Source organism: Macaca thibetana, chromosome 7 (genome assembly GCF_024542745.1).
Source record: "Macaca thibetana thibetana isolate TM-01 chromosome 7, ASM2454274v1, whole genome shotgun sequence".
Classification (NCBI taxonomy): domain Eukaryota; kingdom Metazoa; phylum Chordata; class Mammalia; order Primates; family Cercopithecidae; genus Macaca; species Macaca thibetana.
Genome location: NC_065584.1, coordinates 97,647,838 through 97,672,511, shown reverse-complemented (window position 1 = coordinate 97,672,511; position 24,674 = coordinate 97,647,838). Strand labels below are relative to the sequence as shown.

At 38.0% G+C, this 24,674-nt stretch overlaps 1 protein-coding gene across 3 annotated transcripts in view; it reads left to right on the top strand.

The window, feature by feature from the left end:
- The window catches only part of CHD2 (chromodomain helicase DNA binding protein 2), a 131,444-nt gene that overhangs the window by 58,932 nt on the left and 47,838 nt on the right, over window positions 1-24,674 (top strand). For all 3 annotated transcript variants that reach the window (XM_050798026.1, XM_050798027.1, XM_050798024.1), the window contains 7 exons: window positions 10,938-11,126; window positions 15,616-15,778; window positions 16,113-16,265; window positions 18,364-18,435; window positions 21,666-21,815; window positions 22,575-22,723; window positions 24,220-24,316. In XM_050798026.1, the coding sequence (XP_050653983.1) occupies window positions 10,938-11,126; window positions 15,616-15,778; window positions 16,113-16,265; window positions 18,364-18,435; window positions 21,666-21,815; window positions 22,575-22,723; window positions 24,220-24,316 (973 nt within the window). The remainder of the gene's footprint in view (window positions 1-10,937; window positions 11,127-15,615; window positions 15,779-16,112; window positions 16,266-18,363; window positions 18,436-21,665; window positions 21,816-22,574; window positions 22,724-24,219; window positions 24,317-24,674) is intronic.

The following is a 24,674-nucleotide window of genomic DNA, read 5'->3' as shown; positions in this document are numbered from 1 at the left end:
TAATGCTTCAGCTCATCTTGTACGACCACCTCCTTTCAGAAATCTTTGCAGACTGCCTAACCTAAAGTAGCCCTTTAGACATCTTATCCCTAACCTGTTTTAGTTTCTATATAGCATATCTTTTTTTTTTTTTTTTTTTTTTTGAGACGGAGTCTCGCTCTGTCACCCAGGCTGGAGTGCAGTGGCCAGATCTCAGCTCACTGCAAGCTCTGCCTCCCGGGTTCCCGCCATTCTCCTGCCTCAGCCTCCCGAGTAGCTGGGACCACAGGCGCCGCCACCTCGCCTGGCTAATTTTTTGTGTTTTTAGTAGAGACGGGGTTTCGCCGTGTTAGCCAGGATGGTCTCGATCTCCTGACCTAGTGATCCGCCCGTCTCGGCCTCCCAAAGTGCTGGGATTACAGGCTTGAGCCACCGCGCCCGGCCAGCATATCTTTTTAAATTTATGTTCTCATTCATCTCATGTCATTAAATTATGCATGAAAATCACAGGGATTTTGTTTGCTTGATTCATTGCTGGTTTGCATTGCCTAGAATAGCACCTGGTGTACAGTAAACAATTCAATTAATATAGTTGTTCAATTGATAGGTATATGCTCTACAAATCATTTTTTGTTTTATTTTTTAAATTCAGGATTAAATTTTATTTTTTACTTTTATTTTTTAAATTTTAAATTTAAATTTGTTTAATAAATTTATAGTTTGCAACCATCATCGCCCAGTTTTAGAATATTTTCCTCATCCCAAAAAGTTCCCCATTGCTTGTTTGCAGTTAACCTCTGCTTCCACATATAGCCTTAGGCAACCAATAATCAGCTTTTGTCTCTAGAGATTTCCCTTTTTTACAAGTTTTACATAAGTGGAATCCTAATATGTAGGCTTTTGTTTCTGGCTTCCTTCACTTAGCATATTTTTTTTGAGATTCATTCATGTCAGAGTCTGTCAGTAGTAGTTCTCTTTTATTGGGTAATAATATTTCATTGCATCCAGTTAAAATGTCCAGTTATGGACATTTGGATTGCTTTGTTTTGGGGTTGTTATATCTTTGCGTGGATGTATGTTTTTCTTTCTCTTGCTTAGAGACGGAGGAGTAGAATTGCTGGATTATTTGGAAAGTTTATATTTAACATTTTAGAAACTACCACGCTGTTTTTTTTTTTTTTTTTTTTTGTATTTTTTAGTAGAGACGGGGTTTCACCGTGTTAACCAGGATGGTCTCGATCTCCTGACCTCGTGATCCGCCCGTCTCGGCCTCCCAAAGTGCTGGGATTACAGGCTTGAGCCACCGCGCCCGGCCCTACCACGCTGTTTTCTAAAGTGACTACCATTGTTCAGTCCTTCCAGAAACGTTTGAAGGTTCTAGTTTCCCTACGTCATCACCAGGACTTGGTACATTGTCAGTCTTTTTGATTCTAGCCATTCTGGCGAATGTGTGTCATTGTGGTTTTGACTTGCATTTCCCTAATGGCTAAAGATGTTGAACGTCTTTTCAGGTGTTCATTAGCCATTTGTATGTCTTTGGTGCAATTTCTATTCAAATGTTTTGGCATTTAACTCATGCCTCCTTTTCTGTCATTGGAACTCTAAGCATGTGGGAATTATTTATATCCTACTGCTCAAGGTCATTGCCAAGGTCTGATTGCAAAAATTCAAAAAATTGCAACCTCTCTCATAAATGGGTTAAAAAAATTGGATTGTTTGTCTTATGAGTTGAAGAGGTTTTTTATTTCTTTAAAAAAAAATTCTAGGCCGGGCACGGTGGCTCAAGCCTGTAATCCCAGCACTTTGGGAGGCCGAGACGGGCGGATCACGGGGTCAGGAGATCGAGACCATACTGGCTAACATGGTGAAACCCCGTCTCTACTAAAAGATACAAAAAAAAAAAAACTAGCCGGGCGAGGTGGCGGGCGCCTGTAGTCCCAGGTACTCAGGAGGCTGAGGCAGGAGAATGGCGTAAACCCGGGAGGCGGAGCTTGCAGTGAGCTGAGATCTGGCCACTGCACTCCAGCCTGGGCGACGGAGCGAGACTCCATCTCAAAAAAAATAAAAATTAAAATTAAAAAAAAAAATACTCTAAATACAAGTGCTTTGTCAGTACAGTCCCCAACTTTCTATAGTTTGATGTAAAATTTTTTGATTTTTCAGTGATATGAAAACAATACACTTTCAGTAGAAAGTATACTTTGAATAAACACAAGCATTCTGTTTTTCATTTTCAGTGTAATATTCAATAAATTATGTGAGATATTCAACTCTTTATTATAAAATTGGCTTTGTGTTAGGTGATTTTGCTCAGTAGTCTAATGATAAGCGTTCTGAACACATTTAGGGTAGGCTAAGCTGTGATGTTTGGTAGGTTAAGTGTATTAAATGAATTTTTGATTTAACACTATTTTCAACTTATGATGGGTTTTTCAGGTCATAACCCTGTTGTAAGTTGAGGAGCATCTGTATATAATTTGAACATATTTTATCCCGATCTGTGGCTTTTTTTCACTTTTTAAATGTTGTCTTTCAAAGAGAAAAAGTTACTGATTTTGATGAAGTTTAATTTATGGATTTCTTTGTATGGATTGTGCTTTAGATATCATATCTGAGACAGATTTGCCTAGCCTGTGGACACAAAGACTTGCTTCTTTATTTCCTTCTGGAAGTTTTAGCTTTTATATTAGGTCAGAGTACATTTTATTTATAGTGTGAACTGTGAGTGCCTTAGTTCATTTTTTTTTGCAGTAGAATTTGGGAAATTGTTCTAGTATCACTTGTTGAAAAGAATGTCTGTTCTCCATTGAATTGACTTGACACCTTTGTTGAAACTCAGTTGACACCATAAATGTCATGCTTTGTTTCTGGACTGTCAGTTCTGTTTTATTAATACATATTTCTGTCCTTCTGCCAATGTCACACTGTCTTTATTAATGTAACTTTCAACTGCTTTTTTATTTTTTAGTTTTTTTGAGACGGAGCCTTGCTCTGTCACCCAGGCTGGAAGTGGAGTGGTGCAGTCTCAGCTCACTGCAATGTCTGCCTCCCAGGCTCAAGCGATTCTCCTGCCTCAGCCTCCCAAGTAGCTGGGATTACAGGCATGCATCACCATGCTCAACTAATTTTTTGTGTTTTAGTAGAAGTGGGGTTTTGCCGTGTTGGCCAGGCTGGTCTTGAACTCCTGACTTCAAGTGATCCACCCTCTTTGGCCTCCCAAAGTACTGCGATTATAGGCTTGAAGCACTGCACCCGGCCTAGACTGCTTTTTGAAAATGGAGAAGTACAAGTTCCATTTTCTTCTTTTTCAGAATTGTTTTGGTTACTCTAGAGTTCTTGGCACTTCCATATACATTTTAGGATCAGGTTGTTAATTTCTGCAAGAAAAATATAGAAATTGTGTCGAATCAGTTAAAGCAAAATTGTTAATATTGAGTCTTCTAAACCATAATCATGGAAAGTTTTCTCCATTTATTTAGATCTTCTATAATTTTTCTCAGTGTACAGTGGTTTTCAGTTTAGAAATCTTATACATTTAAAATATTATTTTAATTCTGACTATATTTTGAGTGGAATTAAAAAAATAACCTATTATAGAACTATAATTGAGTTTTGTATATTGATCTTACATCCTGCAAACTTGATAAACTTACTGTTTCTACTGTGTGTGTCTGTCTGTGTGTTTATATTGTTCTGTATTTCTTAGTATTTTTCTATAGACAGGATTATGTTTTCTGTACCTAAAGGTTTCTTTTCTAATGTGGATGCTTTTTATTTCTTCTTCTTGCCTTATTGTATTGGCAGGAACCTCCATCTTAAATAGAATTGGTGGGTGCAGGATGTTGGCTATAGATTTTTTTTCGTAGATACCCTTTATTGGGTTGAGGAGGTTTTCTTCTCTTCCTAGTTTGTGAGGTTTTAATAAAGAATGGATATTAGGTTTTGTTAAATGCTTTTTTTCTGTGTCTGTTGAGATGACCATGTGGTTTTGTCCTTTAACAATATAGTATATTACCTTAATTGCTTTTTAGACATTAGGCCAACTTTTTTTTTCCTAGTGTAAATCTGACTTGTTAACAATGTTTAATAGTTTTTATGCATTGCTAGATTCACTTGGTTAATATTTTGTTAAAGATTTTTGCATCTGTTTGGTGTTTTTTGTTTGTTTTTTGAAACAGAGTTTCCCTGTGTCACCCAGGCTAGAGTGTAATGGCATGATCTCAGCTCACTGCAACCTCCACCTCCCAGGTTCAAGCAGTTCTCATGCCTCAGCCTTCCAGGTAGCAGGGATTTCAAGCATGCACCACCATGCCCGGCTAATTTTTGTACTTTTAGTAGAGATGGTGGAGTTTTGCCATGTCGGCCAGGTTGGTCTCCAACTCCTGGGCTTAAGTGATCTGCCTGTCTCCGCTGCCTAAAGTGCTAGGATTACAGGCGTGAGCCACTGTTCCTGGCCGCATCTGTGTTTTTGATTTTAATTAGAATTTTAGTCTGTAGCTTTTTGTTTTGTTTTGATGTTTACGTTGCTTTGGTTTTGGGATCATAAAATGAATTGGAGAGTGTTTCCTTTCTGTTTTCTGAAGGAGTTTGTGTAAGTTTCGTGTTACTTCTTCTTTAAATATTTAGTAGAATTCACCAGTGTAGCCATGTCAATCTTTACTTTGTGGGAAAATTTTTAATGACTAACCTGGTTTCCAGTTACAGGTTCACTTAAGTTTTCTATTTCTTCTTGACTTATTTTTGTTAATTTGTGTCTTTCTAGGAGTTAGTCTATTTTGTCTAACTTGTCCTAATATGTTGGCATAAAGTTATATAGTATTCTCTTAGCCTTTTAATTTTAGTTTTCTTTTTTAAGAGACATGGTCTTTCTCTGTCACCCAGGCTGAGTGCAGTGGTATGATCATAGTTCACTGTAACCATGAACTCTTGGGCTCAAGGGATCCTCCCACTTCAGCCTCCTAAGTAGCTGGGACTACAAGTGTGCACCACAATGCCCAGCTAATTTTTAAAATTTATTTTTTATGATTTGTAGAGATGGGGTCTTGCTGAGTTGTCCAGGCTGATCTCGAACTTCTGGGCTCAAGTGATCCTCCCGCCTCTGTCTCCTAAAATGCTGAGATAATAAGCATGAACCACTGTGCCTGGTAGATTCTTTTTTAAGAATCAATAGTGATTAAAGTTAATTTTTTGATTATGGTAATTTGTATCCTTTGCTCTTTTTCTTGGTCAGCTCTAGCTAAGGGCTTATCAATTTTGATGTTCTCAAAGAACCAACTTTTGACATCATTGGTTTCTACCTCTGTTTTTTTTTTTTCTTTTGAGACAGAGTTTTGCACTTGTTGCCCAGGCTGGAGTGCACGGTACAATCTTGGCTCACTCAGCCTCTGCCTTCCAGTTTCAAGCAATTCTCCTGCCTCAGCCTGCTGAGCAGCTGGGATTATAGGCGGCTGCCACCACACCCGGCTGATTTTTGTATTTTTAGTAGAGACGAGGTTTCACCATGTTGGCCAGGCTGGTCTCGAACTCCTGACCTTGTGATTTGCCTGCCTTGGCCTCCCAAAGTGCTGGGGTTACAGGCATGAGTCCCCGTGCCCGGCCCCTCTGTTTTTCTATTTATTTCCTCTCTCAAAGGTTTTTGTCCTTTGTTTGCTTTTCATTTAATTTTTTCTTTTTCTCTTAAGATACAGTTTAGATTATTGATGTAAAACTTTTTTCTTTTCTAGTTGTTTAAAGGTATGTTTACTCCTATGTACCGCTTTAGCTACATCCCATAAATATTGATAATTGTGTGTTTTTGTTTTCATTTGATTTCATCTATTTTCTAAATTCTCAGTGATTTATTCTTTGAAGCATGGGTTTTTCAGAAGGATGGTGTTTAATTTCCATATATTTAGAGATTTTCCAAATGGCTCGTAATTCAGTTTTGTCTCGGAGAACATGCTTTAAATGAATTTATTATGACTTATTAAATAGTCATAGTATGCTTTCTTTCCTGGAGACTGTCCCATAAATGCTTATAAAGAATAATCTGTATTCTATCTTTGTTTGGTTAGTGTTTTGTAAATGTCCATTCATTGTGGTTAATGGTGGTGTTCAAGACTTTTGTTATCTTTTCTGACTGCCAGTTTAGTTGTACTTTGAATTGAGAATGAAATATTTTGATTTTTAACTGTAGTTGAGTTTTTGGCTTCGAGTTGTCATTTTTTGCTTCATATATTTTGGGGTTCTGTTAGGTATGTATCCATTCATAACTATTGTATGTTCCTGAGGCATTGACCTTTTTCTAGTCAATACCAGAATGTCCCATTTGACCTCTAATGATATTTATTGTTTTGTAAATCCATTTTGTGTGATTTTATTATAGCTCCTTAGGTCTCTTCTCATTCCTGTGTCCATGATATACTGTTTTCCATCATTTTACTTTCAACCTATTTCTTTCTGTAAGTCTAAAATGTGTCTTACAGACAACTGGTACTTGGATGTGCCTTTTTTATCCAGGCCAATAATCCTTGCCTTTTGATTGGAATATTTAGTTCATTCACATTTAACAGAATGAATAATATGGTTGGATTTCTGCTATTTTACTATTTGTTTTCCATATGTCTTACATCTTTTTTGTTCCACTTTCTCCTTTATTGCCTTCCTGTTTCAGCAAGTACTTTTCAGTGTGTCATTTTAACTCCTGTTAATTTTTTGATTAAAAAATTTTATTTGGTTGCTCTAGGGATTATTGTATGCGTCAGTCTTCTTCAGGTTAATACTGACTCAATTCTGGTGAAATAGGGCAACTTTACCCCACTGTAGTTCCATTTTCACCTCCTTATGTTATAAATCCAAGAATACAAGCATATAATTATTGCTTTAAACAGGTTTGTCTTTTAAGGACATATAGAAAAGAGAAAAATATATGTATACGATCTTTCACATGTACCCATATATTTGATCATTTTCAGTGATCTTCATTTGTTCCTGTGTTTTCAGGTTGCTGTTGGGTATTGCTTTTTTTTTTTTAGTCTGAAGGGCTTCCTTTATTTTCATATTGCAAATAAGAATATGCTGGCTTAGATGATTAAAAGGTGTCCCGTATCACATGGTCAATAAGTAGATAGACCAAGATCAATATCAAGTCTTCTCTGACCAAGTGTCCTCTGAACTTCAAATTCTAAGAGAAAAAATACATCCTTCATAAAACCATTGAGACGAAGTAAAGTCACCCTACATAGTAAGAGTTATGAGACACAGTGGGAACATCTGTGTTTGTTTTTATAGAAAAAGAATTGTGGTATGTAGTTTCTACCAGTGAATACTTAGCCATGATTTGCTTTTGTGTACCTAACTGCTGAAGTGGATGGTAGGGATTTTGGCTCATAAGTGGTCATAATTAGCTTTTTCCTGCTGTTAAGCAGCTGTGGCATTCCACTCAGCATGGGCTATGTTGGGAAAAATGTCATATATCCTTCTTTCGTAATTGGAGAGAGGAACTTTTCAATTACTTTATCATTCAGGGAGTCTCTTCCAAAATTTTCCTTTGGCCAGTTGAATCAATTATGGAATGATAGGTTAGAGTTAGAGATGCAAGTTTTTTTCTGTGAAAGAGGTCTTCTTTTCTTTGAAAATTTTGTATTTAAAGCATTGTCATTTTCAAAAAAAGTTTAAAAGTTGTTCACAAAGGTGTGTATATAAAAAGAAAACCTGTTAGTTAAGTAGTTCAGATTTGCCCTTATTTCTGCCTGACCTTGCTGTGTGGGTAAGTATAGTCTTGTGAAGTATTTTGCCTCATCCTTAGCAGAAGTTCCTGAGGTACCTTAGGACTCTACAGAGCTTTTGAAGAAAGGATCCACTGAAGAAAAACTATTGTAAAGGAGAGAATTAGGTTTAGTCAAATAGCTTTTGAACTTCCCCACTCAAATGTTACAGGCTTTTGTTTCAAAATCCAAAAGTTAGTCCTCTTTTTAACCAACTGAAATTCTGTTTCCTTAGTATAGAGTCTAAGTGCCTTTCATGCAGGGTGGCTCTGACAGGGAGTAACATGATGACTAACCATATTGTGAATACTTATCAATCAGTAGCTTTGTTTTGTACATACTGTTTGCAAAGCATGGAACTTGGTATTAAGGGTAGAAAAAGATATGACAAGATTGAAAAATTCGGCTTATAAAGACCATCATATGCAAATATATGCTTCAGACTTACCCCACAAAACAATTCAGTTTGATAGCATGTATTTCAGAGATTGTGTGTTTTAGTGTTGGGATGATTTTTTAAATTTTTGTTTCTGTGGTCTAGGCCAATCTCTTAATTTTTTTTGCACTTTTCCTTTTACATATTTACTGTGTGACTTTTAGCATACCATTTTCACTGCTTTGGTTTAATTTCCTTCTTTGTTGGTCCTCACTAAAGTAACCTATTTTTCTAAAATTCCATGTTCTGGAAAGTTATAAAGATCAGAATATTTTCTAGTTCTATGAGAGACAAATATTAAATACAGAAATTGATAGCAGGAATATATCCAAAATAGGAACCTTTAGATGTAACATGGTGTCTTTATACATCTCCACTATGACCTTATACCTTTTCTATATCTAATATTATAAATTATTCATTGTTTTCAGGGCAGCAGATTTTTTCTAAAGAATCTGATAGTAGGCTGGGCACGGTGGCTCACGCCTGTAATCCCAGCACTTTGGGAGGCTGAGGCAGGCAGATCATGAGGTCAGGAGATTGAGACCATCCTGGCTAACACAGTGAAAGCCTGTCTCTACTAAAATTACAAAAAATTAGCCAGGCATGGTGGCGGACGCCTATACTCCCAGCTGCTTGGGAGGCTGAGGCAGGAGAATGGCGTCAACCCAGGAGGCGGAGCTTGCAGTGAGCCGAGATCGCACCACTGCACTCCAGCCTGGGCAACAAGAGTGAGACTCTTTCTAAAACAAACAAACAAACAAACAAAAAAATTAAGAATCTGATGGTAAATATTTTTGGTTCATAGCCCATACAATCATTGTTAGCCACTCATCTCTCTGTTTAGAGGAAAAGCAGCCATAGACAATTAATAAACAAATAAATGATACTTATGTCTCCTCAGTATTTGTAGGTCAAGAACTAGTGTCGGCCGGGCGCGGTGGCTCAAGCCTGTAATCCCAGCACTTTGGGAGGCCGAGACGGGCGGATCACGAGATCAGGAGATCGAGACCATACTGGCTGACACAGTGAAACCCCGTCTCTACTAAAAAATACAAAAAAACTAGCCGGGCGAGGTGGCGGGCGCCTGTAGTCCCAGCTACTCGGGAGGCTGAGGCAGGAGAATGGCGTGAACCCGGGAGGCGGAGCTTGCAGTGAGCCAAGATCACGCCACTGCACTCCAGCCTGGGCGGCACAGCCAGACTCTGTCTCAAAAAAAAAAAAAAAAAAAAGAACTAGTGTCTCATTAACTCCCTTAATATAATAAGAGTACTGTAGGCAGGTGAAAATATTGGTTGCCTAAAACAGAGAGGAAGTAAATCTTGGAAATAAACTTTACATTTAATTTTTTAGATTAGTAAAGTTTTAATTTATTATAACGTGTTAGGTAAATTAGCTTATTGAAATTCTCTCAGGTATTCAGAAAACAGCCTGATATAATGATATTTCTACTTCTACTGATTTCCAGTCACTTCACACATTTAGTGTGTGAGGTATCATCTCCAGCATTGAGATAGTTTGGTTTTCTTTCTTTCCTTTTTTTTTTTTTTGAGACAGTCTCACTGTCACCCAGGCTGGAGTGCAATGACATGATCTTGGCTCACTGCAACCTTCGTCTCCTTGGTTCCAGTGATTCTCCTGCTTCAGCCTCCCGAGTAGCTGGGATTACAGGCACTCACCACCATGCCCAGCTAATTTTTGTGTTTTTAGTAGAGATGGGGTTTCACCATGTTGGCCAGGCTGGTCTCGAACTCCTGACCTCAGGTGATCCGCATGCCTCAGCCTCCTAAAGAGCTGGGATTACAGCTGTGAGCCACTGCGCCCGGCCAGAGATAGTTCAGTTTTCATTGTGCATTTTAAATTATCGGTTTTAATTCCTCACCTATTTTGTGTTCTCGGAGTATTTGCTTAGTAGCATAGCAGTGTGAGAAAATACAGTTTACCTTAGGTTTATCAGGCTGTAGGCTTTAATGACAACTTTAAATCTCTACCCCAAAAGATCATGTTATCTGCTTTCCTGTAGATGATTGTTTTAGGCCATACCAGGTGTTACTAAGGCTGATTTTGTTTCACTTCACAATACCTGATAAAATGTATGGCTGGATATGGTGGCTCACACCTGTAATCCTAGCACTTTGGGAGGCCGAGGCGGGTGGACCACTTGAGGTCAGGATTTCAAAACCAGCCTGGCCAACATGGTGAAACCCTGTCTCTACTAAAAATACAAAAATTAGTCAGGTGTGGTGGTGACACCTGTAATCCCAGCTACTCAGGAGGCTGAGGCGGGAGGTGGAGGTTGCAGTGAGCCGAGATTGCGCCACGGCACTCCAGCCTGGGTGACAGAGCGAGACTCTCTCAAAAAAAAAAAAAAAAGAAATGACTACTTAGGAGTTCAGAAATGACGGTGACTCTCTTGAGGCTGTTGTGTCCATTGGCAGTACTGGCACCGGCTGTGTCTGACCTTCCATCTTACCAGAGAGCATGTGCTTTGAGTAGTTACTGGGTAGTTCTAGATGATGTTGGTTACATGATAGACTGAAATATTTTATAAACTCTGAATTCAGTCTGAGAATTGGAAACGTGGTATTATCCAGTGTAGACTGATGCAGTTGATTTCATTTTGCTTTTCCCCTTTTTGTTTTCCCTTCTATTTAAGAGCTCTAGTGATTGATAATTTTGTCTTTCCTTATGGGAAAGATTCATTTTTTTCAGTTTTTTTTCCTCCATTCTTCTTTTCCTCAATGTGGCTAAATAACACTATACTATTTCTTCCCTAGGTTTGAATTTTGGGAAGATTTTGAAGAAGACCATGGGAAAGGGAGAGAGAATGGCTACCAGAGTCTTCATAAGGTGCTAGAGCCTTTCCTTCTCCGGAGAGTCAAAAAAGATGTGGAGAAATCCCTTCCTGCTAAAGTGGAACAGATTCTCAGGGTGGAGATGTCAGCCCTTCAGAAACAGTATTATAAGTAAGTTCTTGTTTGGGTTAGGCCTAAAGGGATTGAGATCAGTACCATGAAACTATTAGATAGGATATATATATATATATATATATATATATTTTTTTTTTTTAATTTTAATTTTTATTTTTTATTTTTTTTTGAGACAGAGTCTCGCGATTCTCCTGCCTCAGCCTCCCGAGTAGCTGGGATTACAGGGATGCGCCACCATGCCCAGCTGATTTTTTTTGTATTTTTAGTAGAGACAGGATTTCTCCATGTTGGTCAGGCTGGTCTTGAACTCCCGACCTCAGGTGATCTGCCCACCTCGGCCTCCCAACGTTTTGTTGTTATTAAGCAAAATTTCAATACTGTTGTTATGTCTAAAAAATTTTAATAATTCCTTAACAGTGTTGTAATGTCTGGTGTTTACATTTTCCTGGTTGTCATATATATATATATATATATATATATATATATCCGTTTGTGCATGTGCCATTTTGCTTGTTTTGGGATTGATGTAAGCTCCATGCATTTTGATTGGTTGGTATGTCTCTTAAGTATATTTTAATTAATTTATTTTTCCTTGCCTTATAAATTTTTTGAGTCAGGAAACTGAATTTATGTTTTGAGGATTTTTCTCAAAATCTGGATTTTGCTGATTGCAGCTCCATGGCATTCTTTAATATTTTCAGCGAGGTGTGGTAGCTCATGCCTATAATCCCAGCACTTTGGGAGGCTGAGGCAGGAGGATCGCTTGAGCCCAGGAGTTTGAGACCAGCCTGGGCAATACAGTGACACCTCATCTCTATTAAAAAAATTTTTTTTTTAAAACCACTTTTCCTTTGAACTGTGTTTTTTGTATACTCACAAGTAAGTGTAAAGGCTTGATTAGACTCAGATTCAGTGTGACTTTAGAGGCAGAGGAATGTTCTTTCACAGGATAAATGTCTTTTTTTTGTGATGTTAATGACTAATGATGAGCATTGCCTAGATCTGTTAATTCATTAGATAGTACAAAAGGGTGATATTCAAATTTTATCACTCACTTGTTTATTAGGTGGAATACTTCTATAAAAAGAAACTTTCCCATGTCAGCTGAGGAACAGTTCATATAGGAAAGGCAGAATAAGATTCTTTTTTATTTTCGCCATTTTCAGAGGAGAAGATCTACTTTTCTTCAAAGGTTTTGACCAGTGAGGTTTACTTTGATATAATTATGAACTCATCAGTTACACCTATTTATGGTTAATTCTGTTGCAGTTATTATCCATATTCATGCTCTAACAGTCCCATTTTTAGCTAGTGGGAACTTACTTAAGTTGGTTTTTGGAGTCCTTTTGACATAACCATAATAGTAGTTGATAGTTTCTTTGCTATCTGGAATGATAAAGTGTTCCACATTCATCTTGTACATTTCCTGCACCAGAACTAGAATCAGCCATATATCCAAGAAGTTCTGCATACTCTTTTACTAGGAAATATTTGTTTTTGTTTTTCCTCTGAAAATAGTTTAATACTATAAAATGTAAAAGGGGAAATAGTGTTACCTGAGTAACAACATGAATGTGTCAGTTGGTGGATGCTATTTTGGATGTTGATTGATCATATGATTTTTCTGCCTACTCTAGATACTTCCAGTTTGCTTAAACTGATTTAGTTGAGTTTTTATCACTTGCAGTTTAAGAGTCCTGGCTAATACTCTTGCCTTCAGGCTGCACAACATGCAAGATTGCGGAAAGCACTAGAGAGCCAAAGAAAGTGAGCAGAGTTACTTCAGGGCCACCAGCATTCCCTGCAATCCCTGTCCACAGGCATAGGCCCTTCTGCACTTTTCACTGTAGAGCAGCGCCCGTCGCCACCAAACCTTGCTTCTAGGTGTAACTTCATAGACTGTCGGGTTCTGCAGTACCCTGGAGTCCAAGGCTGTTGAGTCTGAAGGAGCCTCAGAAGACTGGTCTCTTTCTGATGGTTTATGGACTATGGCAAAGATGAGGAAATGGTATTTGGAGACCACATACTGGGCCCTAGGTGCTCTTTGCAACTGCAGCAAACATTATTGACAGATATTTTTCAGTGGACAGAATTGGGAAATTTGTTTTTAATGGTAAAAATACATGATGAACAGTACCACAGATATTTTATTTGATCTTACTGATATCATGCTATACTAAAAATCTCACTTCCCAACCTCACCTAGCTAATTCATTCTATACATACAACAAAGCTAATAATACCACCAATAATAAGAATAGTAGAAACAGGTTAAGATTTTCTTTCTTGTTTTGAGACGGAGTCTTACTCTGTCACCCAGGCTGGAGTGTAGTGGCGTGAGTTCAGCTCACTGCAACAGGATTTTCTTTTTACAGGTTTTGTTTTTACTTATTTTTTTTGCTTTTTAAGGTTATATACCACAAGAAATGGGAGAGTTTTAAAGTACTCAAGATAGTTTTTCCTCTGTCTGTTTAGGCCACTAATGGATACATAGATTTATTTATTTCATTGTAGTTTTTATTTTTAGGGATTGCTTTAATTTTGTTTTTAAATTATTTATAATATTTGTAGATTTCCAAAGGCAAAGCTACAAAGCCTGGTATGTTCAAAGAAATGTAGCTTCATTCCCTCTTCCCTCCATTCTCGTCCGTCTTTCCCCATAGGTAATTATTATTACTATTTTTTTTTTTTTTTTTTTTTTTTGAGACAGAGTCTCGCTTTGTCGCCCAGGCTGGAGTGCAGTGGCCAGATCTCAGCTCACTGCAAGCTCCGCCTCCCGGGTTCCCGCCATTCTCCTGCCTCAGCCTCCCGAGTAGCTGGGACCACAGGCGCCGCCACCTCGCCCGGCTAATTTTTTGTGTTTTTAGTAGAGACGGGGTTTCGCCGTGTTAGCCAGGATGGTCTCGATCTCCTGACCTTGTGATCTGCCCGTCTCGGCCTCCCAAAGTGCTGGGATTACAGGCTTGAGCCACCGCGCCCGGCCTATTATTACTATTTTTTGAGATAGAGTTTCGCTTGTTGTTGCCCAGGCTAGAGTACAATTGCTCGATCTCAGCTTACCTCAACCTCTGCCTCCCAGGTTCAAGCGATTTTCCTGCCTCAGCCTCCTGAGTAGTTGGGATTACAGGCATGCACCACTACGCCCAGCTAATTTTGTATTTTTAGTAGAGATGGGGCTTCATCACGTTGGTCAGGCTAGTCTCGAACTCCCAACCTCAGGTGATCTGCCCCCCCTCGGCCTCCCAAAGTGCTGGGATTACAGCTGTGAGCCACTGCACCTGGTCTGTAATTATTATTTTTTAACATTTTAACGCTTATCCTTCCGTTAACTTTTAATTGTTAATGCATTTTAACTTTGAATATCCTTCTTTCTCTTAGATAAGTGGTAGCATACCATATACACGTTTCTCTGCCTTTTTTCCCTAATGATGCATGCTGAAGAGCACCCCATAGTAGCTTGTAGAGATAGGCCTTTACAGTGCATAGTATTCCATTGAGGATATACAATGTGGTTTATTCAACCAGTTTCCTTGTGGTAGGCATTTAGATTGTTTTACCCACTTTTATAAATAGTTCTGCAGTGAAGACCTTGAGATAGATTCCTAAAGTGTGATTTCTAAGAGAAGGATAAAGAAATTGCACCACTCAGGAAAAAAAGTACTTTTAATATTTTGGAGTTTATGGTTAAGGATTATACATGGTTATACATGAATATATCTGTATTTCTCCTCCAAATTTGGGTAGAAAACATACTGATAAATATTTTGTCAGATAAAATACTTTTTTACAATGTTAAAATGGACATATAGCCTCTATTTTATGGTATATTTTAATTTATTTAACCTCATAATGTTAGCTTATTTCCAAGTTTTATATTTCAGTGAAGAGTGCTTCAGTGACAGTCATTTTCCATTCACACATGCACACACAGGTTGAGTCTCTTATCAGAAATGCTTGGGGACCAGAAGTATTTCAGATTTTGGAATATTTGCTTTATACTTACTAGTTGAGCATTCCAAATCTGGAAATCAGAACTGTAAAATGCTCTAATGAGAATTTCCTTTGAGTGTCATACTGGCACTCAGAAGTTGTGAGTGCCATTTTGGAACATTTTAGATTTTCACATTTAGGATTCTCAGCCTTTGTGTACACACACACACTTAAATATGTATAAAGTATGTGTAAATATGTGAAATGTGTGTGTGTGTGTCTATATATGTGTAAAGCACATGTGTGTGTTGTGTGTATATAGAGTTGTTTTCTTCTAATATTCCTGTGTTCAGTGAGGTTGAAATATCCAGCAGAATCTTTAACATTCCTAATTTTGACTGGAGATGTGAAAGATTATGATTAGATGGCAGAAGATACAAAAGGAAATATTCTTCTTTGCTTCTTAAACCTTTTTAGGCCTCTTCTTTTCCCCACAATACTACTACTTTTTCTTATACTCTTCTGGTACCTACAACTTTCTGTTTTTTTTTTTTTTTTTTGTATCTAGTAATATCATTATCATATTAATTTGCAGGTGGATTCTGACCAGGAATTACAAGGCTCTTGCCAAAGGAACAAGAGGCAGCACGTCTGGTTTTCTTAATATTGTGATGGAACTGAAAAAATGTTGCAACCACTGCTATCTGATTAAACCCCCTGAAGAAAATGAAAGGGAAAATGGACAGGAGATTCTTTTGGTACGTAGTTCCTCATAATTACTTTCTCAAAAAAACACTTAGTTTCTCTAGGTGCTTTTCATCAGAATGCTCTGTTTCCTGCTTGGTGACCTAAGAGGGAGCATCAAAGGAAGCTTTAAAAACTGGAGAAAAAAGTTAGGTAACTAAGAATGATTTGGGAAGTATGATATCCCAGATATTGGGAAAAAGAACATTTCGGGAATTGCTGGTCAGCCAGGTTGCTAAGGGCTTCAGAAAGCTTTAAGATGATTTTTAAAATATGGATTTTTAGAGATTAGGGAAGATTAAAATTTGTGTTTCAATGTAATTATTGGAATGTCTTTTAAATCTTCAGTCCCTCATAAGGAGCAGTGGGAAGCTGATTTTATTAGATAAACTGTTGACAAGACTTCGAGAAAGGGGGAATCGAGTGCTTATCTTCTCTCAGATGGTGAGAATGTTGGATATCCTGGCTGAATACCTAACTATTAAACATTATCCTTTCCAGGTAAGGTGATTTCAGTAATTGCGGTGGGGGGAATCAATCTCTCTCCCCGCCTCCCCTCCCCAACCTTCCTACATTGGATTGTATACTTTGCTTGTTAAAGTAGGAAGTAAGAGTTTTCTTGTTTCAAAAAAATTAAGGTTAAGATTCCAGGAGTGTCTTAATTTTTACTTTAGGCTACCATATGAAAGTGGTCATGAGGAGACCATTCTTTCTTCGAAGGTGGGCGGGGAGGATTAGACAAAGATTGGGCAAGGAAAAAAAGGATGTCAGATAGCATCTTATTACATGTGTATGGTAAAAGTAGAGAGGAAATAAGTGCGAGCTCAATTCCAGAAGCCCAAATCCTAGAAGGAGGGCAGTATCAGATGTTCACCCCAAAAGTTGACCCTGGCTGTGAGGCTGGGAACATAATAGAACACTGGTACTTAAAACTTTGCTAGTCCCTGAAGTAAGTGATGATGGCTTCCTCTTTCTTCTGTGGAGTTTTTTTAACTGGAGTTATTATCTTCACACAGTTATCTCCTACGGGGAAAAAGTTTCTTCCGCGTAATGACATTTTTCTAGGTGTATATAATCTAGTAGAAACTTATTCTCTGATCTGTTTATAGACATATAGACATATATGCAATTTACCTTGTCTCTTGGCGTATGTTTATAGTGCGTAGATTTTAAGATTTATTACATTTTTTTTAAACTTTGAATGGATGAACTCTTCTACCAACTCACATAATTATGCTGGGATTGTAGAAACTTGGAGCCAGTGATTATCTCCTAAGAAGGCCCACCTTTAAGACTATCAGATTGTCTTTCAAAATACCCTGAAAGGCATTGTTATATCCATAATATCTTATATGGTCTTTCAGTTGCTGTCTTAGAATATAGCTTAAGGCTGTGGTTGTTATCAAGAAACAGCCTATTGCAAAAAGTCAATCTCTGTCAGTGAATCGAATCCTGTGATACCAAGTAAATCAAGAATGCATCGTTTTTCTTTCTACGGAATAGATAAGCTTGGTCAGTGACTTTTAGATAATTAATGTCCTCTACTAATGGGTATATTAAAAGGGGGCATTAGGTTTTCTGATTTCAAGTAAAGGCTCTGAATCTCCCATTAAATATATCTTTGGTTTAAGGCTCTGAGTAAGTAGTCAGTGAGAAAGAAGTAAGGGGCTCCTCACCTGTGAGTTGACTTGAGTTAGGTCTGGTGGGCAGAGTTCTGGGGATGTATGCCCTTCCACAGAGTCCGCTGCCAGCCAAGTCACCTTTCAGGTTAGTTTTGCCTTCTGTAAAATGAAGTATTTTGTTCATCTCAAGTGGTGATTGTGAGGGAATGAAATGTGAAAATGATTTTAAAGAGTGAGAAATGCTTTATAAAATGTACAGCATATAGGTGATAATTATTTAGTATTTTACGTGTTAATGGTTTCTCTATGGTGACATTGTTTTGCATGTAGAACTGACATATGTTCTAATAAAGGAATTATGTATGCTAATAAATGCCAGGGGCTCTCCTGAATTCACGTGTAGTTTAGCTGCTTGGACACTTTCCTATGATTTCAGAGTGTAATTTTTGGCAGAGCTGGGATGTATGATCAATTATAGCATTTTCAATGATTCAGCAAAATGTTTTTCAAACAAAATTATTACATAAGTAATTTTTTTGTTTGCATGACACTTGAAGAGATGGTTTTGGCCACATTAGCTAAGAAGCATCATTTTTCTCCAGGAGCTTATTATTGAGTGACCAGTGGTCCTATTTCCTAATCTCCGTAGTTTCTACAGAAACAGAAGTAAACCCAGCCTTCAAGCACAGGTTGGGTTTTCATCTTTTTTCTTTTAGGTCCTGGCAGCCCTTCTGATCCTTGGCTAAACCTAGACAGCCCTTTGAATCAGAAGCTTGTAACCTTGAGTCTGTAACTAGAGAGCTCAGGTCAAGTAGGGTGTGCTTCTTAAGCACAGCTTCTTCATAGCGCTTTGCCAGTGCGTTCCAGTTATTTTTACTCAGTGGGTGTTCAGGTGATAAAGGTTCCAAGTCTGCTGTTCTATTCTGAGTGTAGCTGATCTTCCTATCTTACAGTTTTCTTGTGGTTTATTTTTACAGCGTCTGGATGGTTCCATCAAGGGAGAAATCCGAAAACAGGCACTGGACCACTTCAATGCAGATGGGTCTGAGGTATACTATGCATGGCTTTGTTATTTGAGCAACTTGGGCTCTGCATCAAGGAGAAAGTCTGTCTAGCTTAATGTATTCTGTTTTAGAAACTATTTATAGTGCAATTCTTTTGCCTTGAGAAGAAAATAAGAAATCTCTCATATAAAATATGGTATTTTGTTGTCACTCCAGAAAAATAACTATGTGCTTATTTATCTCCCCTATTCTGGGTTGACAACAGAGTGGTTCTCCTGGTAGCTTCTAGATACCAAATCCTTGGGCCTGGAAGAGCAGTAAGGCAGGAGTAGGGGAGGGTTGGGCAATAGAATTAATATTAGAAGGTTCTGATCTCTGTACTCTTTTGGTGACTAAGTCCTGAAAAATATATTTGCCATATCTCGAATTTGTTGGACTTGTAATATAGTGTGGCTTAATGTTCTTGCTCTTGCTAACAGCAACATTTTACAATCAGTGTCGAGCTTGGATTTGGCATTATGAAGTATTTTGTTTGGGGGGCACATATAGAAGAGCTACTTAGAATGAAATAGAAGGTATGACAACATTGTAGTTTGTGCATATCAAATCATCAGATGCCATGGGATTTGAGAGAAGTGGAAGAGAAGAGTTCTGGTGTAAATAAAACTGTAATAATGTGTAGAGATAAAAGAAGCAGTGGAGACAACTTGAAGTAGAAGTGTTTCATAGAGAATGCTAATTTCTGGAGCCTGAGCCATTGTTTTTTTTTTTTTTTAAATAGATAGAACAGACTTAGCTTTCTGAAGGGCTTTGAAAACTCTTGATGCCTGTTCCTGTTACTTCAGAATGCTCTGCTGTCTGCCTTTAGAGTATAGAAATCCTAGTTAGACTAGTATTCTGGCTACTTCTGTAGTCTAAACATTTCTTGAGGGGCTTTGGGCATTAATCTATTCAGAGCCAAGGCTCTGATTCATTAAGGATAAGAGGAATGGAATAATTTAAAGACATCGGTCATCAACTAATTCCCATTCCTCCTTTCCTTGCTCCTTGTTTCCTCAAGTGTCAAATCACGATGATTCTGATACCCCACTTCATAATATTGCTGTGAGAATTAAATTTAGTAATCAACATAAAGCACCGATCACATTGCCCAGCGCATAGTAAGCGCTCTAAGTGTCTGCTATTTTTATCATACAGTGTTGGCTGAAATTGATTTTGTGTTCTCCACTCTTAGGTTAAAAAATAGTATGAGTTGAATGTTTCATATTTCCCTGTCTCAGGGGGAAAAAAGTTGCTTTTTGCATAGCTCTCAGTTGATTCCCACTCACTATAATGGCTGTATAGAACACAAGTTCTCTACCATTTCTGCAGTATTTAAAAAATTCCTTTAAAAAACTAAATGGGGCAAATATTATATGCTTACTTAGAATATTGGGAAGATGGTAAAGAGTACAAAGAAAAAAATAATTGTACAAAAACCCTCATTCTAGACACAATTTGCTGTTCACGTCTTTGGGGGGTATATTTCCCTTCCTACTAAATGGAACCATTTATATGTTTACCTAATTCGGATCATGTTGCATATAGTTTTGTTCCCTTCAAAATTATACTTTGCGGCTAGGTGCATGGTGGCTCACACCTGTAATCTTAGCACTTTGGGAGGCCAAGATGGGGGAGGATCACTTGAGACCAGGAGTTTGAGACCAGCCTGGTCAAGATAGACCTGTCTCTACCAAAAAAAAAAAAAAAAGTCCCCATGTTATTAAAGATTTTACAAAACTTAATTTCTAGGCCCATAGCAAGACCCTGTCTCTACAAAAAATGAAAAATGAGCCGTGCATGGTGTTGTGTGCTTGTGGTTCTAGCTATTCAGGAGACTGAGGCAGGAGGATCCCTTGAGACCAGGAGTTTGAGGCTGCAGTGAGCTAGGATTGCCCCACTGCACTCCAACCTGGGTGACAGAATGAGACCCTGTCTCAAAAAAAAATTTTTTTTTTTTACATTTCTAAATTTTCTTATGCTTGTACCATTTATTTATTTAACCACCTTACCCTTAGTGGCATTGAGTTTTATAATTTTTTAACCTTTGTTGACTTGATCATAGATGCAAACAACATATTATAATCCACATTATCCTTGCTAAAGAGTGATATAGCAGATTGTTGGTTGATATGATCATTTTAACTCCAGATTTCATCTGTTTTAGATATCTCATCTTAAACTGTCCACTGTTTATCTTTAGGCTTCTCTTTGGAATGTGGTAGTGCTTAATATTTCTCCTAAGAATCACAGATTATGTGCCTAGACACACCTTTTGATCACTTCTTTATTGGAATTGTTTAAAAATCTTTTGAGGCAGTTGTCTCCATTTTTATTTCTATGGCATAGTGTTGTTGAATGTGACTATTAAAACATGGAGACCTTTTCATTGCATCTCTATGTGTATGCTAACTATAACCATTTATCAAGACAGAACTCAGGACTACCAGTTTTTCAGTGCTACTTCTCTGCCACAAAGGCATCTTTTGACGTATATGATTAAATTCCCTGAAAATAGAAATATTTCACCTTTTCCCCCCGGCTTATATGTTTTATTCTTTTTCTCCTGCCCCCATATTTTTCTAAGCACTCAGACGCAGGCAGGTGTGCTATGCCTGCCCAGTCTCTACTGTCATTACTGGGGGGTTCCACACATCGCTCTCCAGCCAAACCTGTTTTGATTTTTTTATAATTTTGGCATGTTTTATGGTAATTGAGGATCTTGTGCTTCTCAGCACTTCCCATATGTGATCTATTTAGTGCGGTGTTTCTATATTTCTCACCAGCCTAACAAACATAAATAGTTATATAATAAATTATCTCTGTTTATACTAACTGACTTACATGGCATAATCTACCTTTTCCCTAAAAATAATTGTACAGGTGACTTCCTGGAGTTAAAGATCTCCATGATAATTGTTTGTCTGTTTTTATTATTGTTGCTGTTAACTTCTTGTATATTAGTTGTAGCCGGGAGGTAACACTAATTCTCTCGCTCCCATTGCCTTATTAGATTCTACTTTACTCCTGTTCATGGCACTGACTTTGCCTCTTAATCAAATGAAAATTCATTCTACCATCAAGTCCCTGACATTCTTTTAGCCTCCATAAAGTTTGTCCATCATATCTCACTTTTCTTCACACCTGCAGGGGTTTCCAGGTATAAGGGCTTATTGGACTGTGAAACTGTTTCTGAGAAGGCCACTGCATAAAGTAGTATATTGCATTGTGTACAGGACTTCTGTTTCCTGCTCTCGACAAGGGCTGGTGGCCTGGGAATCAATTTGGCTTCAGCGGACACAGTCGTCATCTTTGACTCTGACTGGAACCCCCAGAATGACTTGCAGGCACAAGCCCGAGCGCATAGAATTGGTCAGAAGAAGCAGGTCAGTATAAAGAGACTTCTGGAAATTGCTTTAGAGTGGGGGGCCAGGGGGCTTGTTCAGCCCTTTCAGGACGTTAACAAAATGCTTTTTCCCTGTTTTGCCTTTATTTCCCCTGAAGCATTGATTTCTGTTTGTTAACTAGCACAGAGATGTTGTCTTTGGGTCCAAGATGAACCTATTAAGGAACATTTCTTTTTCTCTGTTTGAAAAGTACAACGTCAGTGACCTTCTGTGTGTTTATCTTGAGAGAGTTATAAAATGAATAGACTTAGAACTGAACCTTTTCTCTAGTGTGGAAAAGTTAAATATCCTATTGTTTAAGACGGTCTGTTTTTATTATACATGACAGTGTTAGCTTTAAAGGTACTTTGGAAAACCACACACTTTTTTGTTTGTGAATCTTAAAGTCTGTTCTGTATTGGATAACTTGTAAGTTTCATTCTTGGCCAAATACTGTGTTTTTGTGAAACTTTCCATCAGTGAAGCACGATTTTTATTGATGGAACAGGCCATAACAACAAATCTTTAGAGGCAATTTTATTTAAGACTGTAACCTGCTGCACATAGTATAAATACTGCATCTACTTAAGCTGCCTGCTTGGATGGCTTACAGTCTTTTATGATTAGAGAATTGATTCTGTTAAAATTATCCCCTCTTGATTTTTGACAGAGGTAATCTTTCTCTCTCTCTCCTTTTTTTTTTTTTTTTTTTTTGACGGGAGGGTTCAGGCATAAGCGTAACAGTTACTTTTCCTACAGGTAAATATTTACCGCTTAGTTACAAAGGGGACTGTGGAGGAGGAGATCATAGAACGGGCCAAAAAGAAGATGGTATTGGATCATCTGGTGATTCAGCGCATGGACACCACTGGCCGGACGATCCTGGAAAACAACTCGGGAAGGTCCAAGTAAGTGCCAGAAAGATTGGGAGGTAGGCAGAATCAAATTGATTTTACATCACCATTGGATATAATAGGATTCTGTACCACAGACGTTAGTGTCTGTTCATTACCTGGAAGATGCCAGGCCAGAACCACAAATAGGATGGCATTTTCACTTTATTTGAGTTTCTTGGTTCCTTTTTTTGCCCATCACCCCCCTGCTTATGTGTTTTCCTCTCTTTCTTGCCGTCTCCCTTGCCTTTGCTTTTGGCTGCACATGTGACATATGACACAGCAACAGCAGTGGAGCTGTGTGTTGGGTGTCAGCCCAGCATAATGTCACCTTTGACTTTCCTGCAGTGAGAATCCAGATTGGATTGGCAGCTATTTTTTTTTTTACTATTGGCAAAAATGTTTGTGTGAAGATTGTTGTCCTTTTTTCTGTTGCAAACAGAAGAGTATAAAAAGAAAGTAATGAAGTTTTAATTGGCTTTGGAAAGAGGCACAACTACATCTCCTGTAAAGTTTAATTAGCCAGGCATGGTGGCGGGCACCTGTAGTCCCAGCTACTCGGGAGTCTGAGGCAGGAGAATGGCGTGAACCCGGGAAGTGGAGCTTGTAATGAGCTGAGATCGTGCCACTGCACTCCAGCCCGGGCAACAGAGTGAGACTCCGTCTCAGAATAATAATAATAATAATAATAATAATAATAATATAATTTTACATTTTGAGCAGATTGTTGAGTGTCTTTTGTGGCGGTGTTGCAGCTTTGTTTTTTGTTTGTTTTTGAAATGGAGTCTCACTTCGTTGCCCAGGTTGGAGTGCACTGGCACGACTTTGGCTCATTGCAACCTCTGCCTCCTAGGTTGAAGTGATTCTTATTCCTCAGCCTCCCAAGTAGCTGGGACTACAGGTTTGCACCACCACACCCAGCTAATTTTTTTTTTCTAGTAGAGACAGGTTGTTTCCATGTTGGCCAGACTGGTCTCGAACTCCTGACCTCAAGTGATAGGCCCACCTCAGCCCCTCAAAGTGCTGGGATTATAGGTATGAGCCATTTCGCCCGGCTGCAGCTATGTTAAAGATGTATTCAAATTAGCCCTTCCTAAATAGAATGTTTTCAGATAGTTTTCTGTTTAAGAGGAACCTAGATGAGAAAAGCCTAGCTCTTTTATTTTGGACCGGAGTTGAGAAGGTTGAAAATTCTTGGTGAATTGTAACTTTCTGAGTCAAAGCGCAAAGGAAAGAGCTCCATTCTGTAACATTGCTAGTCACCTTTCTGGCTTACCCATACAATAGGTAAGCCAGTAGGACTGTAACTAATTTTCTATTCTGGTGGTTTAGGGTTACCATCACAGACTCATCCTGTAGATAGAAAATGAGATGGTTGAGAAATCATTTTTCTTGAGGCAGAGTTTATATTTTCAACAGTTATTTGACCTCTTTCTGAAGGATAGTTATTCTGATGTAGAACGCTTTAGAGGTTATTTGATGTTTCTCCCAACTACATTTTACTTCCACAGCTCAAATCCTTTTAATAAAGAAGAGCTGACAGCTATTTTGAAATTTGGAGCAGAAGATCTCTTCAAAGAACTGGAAGGGGAGGAATCAGAACCACAGGTAATTAACAATGAGGAAAGGGAAATTTTTTTGAGAAGTATGATCTGTGAGAGTCTAAATTTTCTGTAAGAAGATACTGTTAGAGGCTTTTCTAAAGAAAAAGTAATTACTTGAAGGACAGTGTGTTTTTCTTTCATAGGACTCTCATAGCTCTTACTGAATTGAGTAGGAAGGAATTAATAAAGCATTTGAGGATACTTTTTTGGGGTGATTTTTTTCTCCCATTTCTGTTTGTTATAATTTTTGAAATTTCACCTTGTCATTTGTATAAATAATAGTTTGAGACATTAGATGTAAAGGATTTAGAGTTGAAACTGAAAGTAAATGAATTATCAGAAAGGAGAGTTGGTTTATTTGC